This window comes from Xenopus tropicalis, chromosome 8 (genome assembly GCF_000004195.4).
Source record: "Xenopus tropicalis strain Nigerian chromosome 8, UCB_Xtro_10.0, whole genome shotgun sequence".
Classification (NCBI taxonomy): Eukaryota; Metazoa; Chordata; class Amphibia; order Anura; family Pipidae; genus Xenopus; species Xenopus tropicalis.
In genome coordinates, this window is record NC_030684.2 from 1,806,786 (window position 1) to 1,812,785 (window position 6,000).

General features: G+C 55.6%; 1 protein-coding gene across 1 annotated transcript; it reads right to left on the minus strand.

Moving 5' to 3' along the window:
- Nucleotides 1-1,782: 1,782 nt before the first annotated feature.
- rnf208 (ring finger protein 208) lies at nt 1,783-3,163 on the minus strand. The gene has a single exon (XM_031890676.1). The coding sequence runs from the start codon at nt 3,140-3,142 to the stop codon at nt 2,342-2,344; it is 801 nt and encodes a 266-aa protein (XP_031746536.1). The 5' UTR covers nt 3,143-3,163; the 3' UTR covers nt 1,783-2,341.
- Nucleotides 3,164-6,000: the final 2,837 nt, after the last annotated feature.

Below are 6,000 nucleotides of genomic sequence, written 5' to 3' on the forward strand. Positions count from 1 at the left end.
CCATGTGACTCATACAGACAGAATGCTGGGTAAGTGGGCGGAGCCTGGGGCAAGTAGTTTAGCCTTCCCTGCTTTAGTTATACCATGTGACACATACAGACAGAATGCTGGGTAAGTGGGCGGGGCCTGGGGCAAGTAGTTTAGCCTTCCCTGCTTTAGTTATACCATGTGACTCATACAGACAGAATGCTGGGTAAGTGGGCGGAGCCTGGGGCAAGTAGTTTAGCCTTCCCTGCTTTAGTTATACCATGTGACACATACAGACAGAATGCTGGGTAAGTGGGGCGGGGCCTGGGCAAGTAGTTTAGCCTTCCCTGCTTTAGTTATACCATGTGACACATACAGACAGAATGCTGGGTAAGTGGGCGGGGCCTGGGGCAAGTAGTTTAGCCTTCCCTGCTTTAGTTATACCATGTGACACATACAGACAGAATGCTGGGTAAGTGGGCGGGGCCTGGGGCAAGTAGTTTAGCCTTCCCTGCTTTAGTTATACCATGTGACTCATACAGACAGAATGCTGGGTAAGTGGGCAGGGCCTGGGGCAAGTAGTTTAGCCTTCCCTGCTTTAGTTATACCATGTGACTCATACAGACAGAATGCTGGGTAAGTGGGTGGAGCCTGGGGCAAGTAGTTTAGCCTTCCCTGCTTTAGTTATACCATGTGACTCATACAGACAGAATGCTGGGTAAGTGGGTGGGGCCTGGGGCAAGTAGTTTAGTCTTCCCTGCTTTAGTTATACCATGTGACACATACAGACAGAATGCTGGGTAAGTGGGTGGAGCCTGGGGCAAGTAGTTTAGCCTTCCCTGCTTTAGTTATACCATGTGACTCATACAGACAGAATGCTGGGTAAGTGGGCGGGGCCTGGGGCAAGTAGTTTAGTCTTCCCTGCTTTAGTTATACCATGTGACACATACAGACAGAATGCTGGGTAAGTGGGCGGGGCCTGGGGCAAATAGACTGAGTACATAAGGACAGACGGGGCTGTAGATCTATATAAGGGAATGTGTGTGGGTGCAGTTTGTGCGCAGGAAAGGGTGGGGGTGACAGAGTGTGGCCCCCGCAGCAGCTTCCTGAGCGCTCGGTATTGTGCGAGTCGGGCAGGAAGTGACTGAAGCGGCTGCACTGTCAGATGGAAACCATTGTGGCAGCGGCAGCACCCACTCACCCCCCCCCAGCTCTTCTATAGGTCCCTGGGGTCACCCAGCAGCACCCACATATGTGAGAAAGAAATGAAAGGTGGTTCCCCCCCCACACACAAGCCCCCCTCTAATTGCCCTGGGGGCTTTATTTTATATTCCCCCACTTATGGGAGGCGGCAGTGTAATGGGACCCATGTCCCTATGTACTTTTCTGTCCTTCAGGCCATTGGCTGGGTTGCGGTTCATGGTCACGGGGGGGGGGGGGGGGGGGGGGGGGGGGGGCAGTGGCCCTTGGAATATACCACCAGTGGTTCCATGGGGGGGGGGTTACACCCGGGACTGTGTACCCAGAATTCCCTCACATAAGCTAATAATCATAGCAATGGGGGGCGCTGTAACGTGTGGCTCTATGGGGCCCATTGGCTCTGGGCTGGAAGTGGTGGGACCCGGTACTGCAGCCAATCACAGACACACGTTCCCAGTACCGACAGAGGCCAAATCCCAATAGCACAGCATTCCCAGGGACTGTGATAGGACTGGGGGAGAAAGCTCCGGGTACAACACTGCGGGGGGGCTGTATCCTTATTATTATCAGCTGGGGGCTACATGAAAGTTTGGAGCAAATAATAGACCGGGTCGGTTCTGTGTTGGAGCCGTTTATGTAACTGACAGGGGCACAATCACCTGGGCCGGATGGCACCCCCACAATCCCGCCCCCCATACACACAATGCGCCATTTGGTACCCAATAACCCTTCCTCTGCCCGAGGGGCCCCAGATGCGTCGCTCAGCAACGGCCCCCGGGGGTCCCTCCGGCAGCTGGAAGCCCAAGTGGCCCTTTCCGGCAATAAGTTAAAATATATCATTTCTGTGCATTTCAGTCAGCGAATCAGAACAAAGCTTTGGCAAAAGAAACTATTTGGGCAGAGAGTGACGGGTTCCCTTCTGGTTGGGCCCCTGGGGGGGCGTTGGTGCCAGCTGGTGGTTCCGTTGTGCTTGGTCTCTGCGCTGGCGATGCCGGTCCAACCAGATTGGGGGTGGGAGGAGCCACAGAGAGATGGAGAACCCACACACCGAGATGCAAGTAGAACCCAACTGGGCCATCGCTATGATATGGAACTGCAGAGTCGGGATTGGGCGCCCCACTTATATATATATATAAATATCCAGTTCCCCAGGGGCCCGGCCAGCAGTACCAGGCTACATGATGGTGCAGGAAGACAGCGGGTTCCGGATGTGGCAGGTACAGGCCGCCCCGCAGTACTGGCGGAAGGTCTGGTAGCAACTGCGGTCGGTGTCGCTGCTCCACTGCACCTGATTGGCCGACAGGGCCTCGGTCGGCAGCCGGTTGAGGATGCTGGTGTTGACCGCCAGGGCGGCCAGGCCATAGTCAGTGAAGAGCACGGTCTCCCGCTTGCAGGTGGGGCAGGAGATGAACTTGTACTTGGGGCAGGACTCGTAGAGGATCTGGAGGCACTCCTCGCACACGGAATGGAGGCAGGACAGGATCCGGGGGCGCTTGTTGGTGAAGTTGTACATGTGCCCGCAGGTGGGGCATTCCAGGGGCTCGCAGGGGGTGGAGGGGTGCAGCACGTACTGGTTGACGATGACTTCATCCGAAGGGGTCTTACGGTGGTAACAGATCTCGGCGCTCGGCTTCCGTTGCCCCGGGTAGATCTTCTCCCTCCGCGGAGGCGGCGGTGTCCTGGTCGGAAGCCCCAAGGCGTTGGGGGCGGGTTCCAGGGCGGGCATGTCCCCGCAGGCCTGGTTGACGATGATCTCCGAGTCCGAGGGCCAGGCCCGCTTGGCAACCAGCGGGGGTTCCCTCCGAGACGGGGGGCCGTACCGAGGCTGAGAGTTCTGGCACTCGGAGAACTTCTCGGCCTGGATGATCTTCATGGCCTCCATCTTGATGATGACCTGTTGCCCCTTCAGACAAGACATAAGGATCTTTTTCACATTACTGTCCGCAACTTTGTTTTCTCCCAGCGCCCCCTGCATGTGGCTGGAGTTGTGATGCCCCCCCAACACCTAGAAATCCGGCACCGGCACCGCTGGGATCGAGGAGGAACCAGCAGAGCGAGAGAACCTGGTGCAGATGACCATGACCACTTCTACGGGCCAATCGGGTCCCACTGGGGGGTCAGTTCCTGCGTGACATCCCCTCCAATTGTCAATATGCGAATGAATGGAATTATTCCCGGGTCCAAGTGCTCTCGGAGAGATGATGGAAAGGTCTCTGGGCCTGGAGGTTCTGGAGCGAAGGGGGAACCGATGCAGACATCTCACAAAGCAACAGTTGCGCTGAGGAAAGTAAAGACCCCACCCCGAGGGCAAATGCACCTCCCCAAGTGCTATTCCTCTTTACATGGGAGGCCGGGAAGTCCCCTGTGCTGACACTTCACTCTCTCTCCAACTGGCAGGTCCACTAAGTTCTGAGGGATGAGGGACCGGCTCATTGGGAACCACATTATCTGAGCATCCTGCAGAGCAGTCCAAGGCTAGGAGTTAGGTCTACTGAAGAAGCCAACTGTAATCCCAATGGCCTTACTAGAACCCAAGCATGAAGACCAACTGTAGTCCCAATGACCCTGCTAGAACCCAAGGATGACGACCAACTGTAGTCCCAATGGCCCTGCTAGAACCCAAGGATGAAGACCAACTGTAGTCCCAATGGCCCTGCTAGAACCCAAGGATGAAGACCAACTGTAGTCCCAATGGCCTTCTTAGAACCCAAGGATGAAGACCAACTGTAGTCCCAATGGCCTTCTTAGAACCCAAGGATGAAGACCAACTGTAGTCCCAATGGCCTTGCTAGAACCCAAAGATGAAGACCAATTGTAGTCCCAATGTCCTTGCAAGAACCCAAGGATGAAGACCAACTTTAGTCACAATGGACTTGCTTAAACCCAAGGATGGCGACCCAATGGGCTTGCTAGATCCCAAGGAAGGTGTGAAGGACCAATTATAGTCCTGAAGGCCTTGTCTTGGCTACTTGGTGGCTCCCACTGGTCCGTTCAGCACAGATTTGCTTCCCTGGTAGGAGTCGTTACCTGTAGGACAGAAGAGAGACAGGTGAGCAGCTCTGAGAGTGAGACCGCACAGTGTCTCATTAGACTGCAAGCTAATGGCCAAGGCTGTCTATGGTAATAATGAAATGACTAGAAGGTTCCTAGTGGATCGGTTCCTGGTAGTGCCCCAGTACTTTGCCTGGTGTAGAGTCCGGGGCGGGCAGCTCATCATATCACACATTCTTCTCTTCCCAAGTGCCCCCCCTGCCCCCCATTCTGTGTGGGTATTGGACCCACTAGTGGGAAACATAAGGACCCCCCCAGCCATAGAGGGATCTCTCAGAGCACAGTAAGGAGGGAGAGTAAAACCCCATGGGTCGGTGCTGTTCTTCCCTACATAATGAGTACAGGCTGGCAGGCTGGGCATTCTATGGGCACTGCCACCCCCCCGGCCATGGGTGAATGGGGAATGAAGGGGAATTGGGAGGCAAAGTGACGACCCAACAAAGAAACATGGCTGATCCCTGCAGTTCTATTGTTCTACATACAGCCCCCACTGCCCCCCCCACATACACGCACCTCTACATAAAGCCCCCCCACATACACGCACCTCTACATACAACCAGCCCCCCCCCCACATACACGCACCTCTACATACACCCCCCCCACATACACGCATCTCTACATACAGCCCCCCCACATACACGCACCTCTACATAAAGCCCCCCCACATACACGCACCTCTACATACAACCAGCCCCCCCCACATACACGCACCCCTACATACACCCCCCCCACATACACACACCTCTACATATAGCCCCCCCCACATACACACACCTCTACATTATAGCCCCCCCACATACACGCACCTCTACATACAGCCCCCCCACATACACGCATCTCTACATACAGCCCCCACTGCCCCCCCACATACACACACCTCTACATAACAGCCCCCCCACATACACGCACCTCTACATACAGCCCCCCCCCACATACACGCACCTCTACATACAGCCCCCCCACATACACGCATCTCTACATACAGCCCCCACTTCCCCCCCCCACATACATGCACCCCTACATACAACCAGCCCCCCCACATACACGCACCACTACACCCCCCCCACATACATGCACCCCTACATACAACCAGCCCCCCCCACATACACGCACCCCTCTATCTGCACCATCACAGTCTGACTTACCCCCCCCACATACCCCTCTATCTGCACCATCACAGTCTGACTTACCCCACATACCCCTCTATCTGCACATCACAGTCTGACTACCCCCCCACATACCCCTCTATCTGCACCATCACAGTCTGACTTACCCCCCCACATACCCCTCTATCTGCACCATCACAGTCTGACTTACCCCCCCCCCCACATTACCCCTCTATCTGCACCATCACAGTCTGACATACCCCCCCCCCACATACCCCTCTATCTGCACCATCACAGTCTGGAACTTACCCCCCCCCCCACATACCCCTCTATCTGCACCATCACAGTCTGACATACCCCCCCCCCACATACCCCTCTATCTGCACCATCACAGTCTGACATACCCCCCCCCACATACCCCTCTATCTGCACCATCACAGTCTGACTTACCCCCCCCCACATACCCCTCTATCTGCACCATCACAGTCTGACTTACCCCCCCACATACCCCTCTATCTGCACCATCACAGTCTGACTTACCCCCCCCCCCACATACCCCTCTATCTGCACCATCACAGTCTGACTTACCCCCCCCCCACATACCCTCTATCTGCACCATCACAGTCTGACTTACCCCCCCCCCACATACCCCTCTATCTGCACCATCACAGTCTGA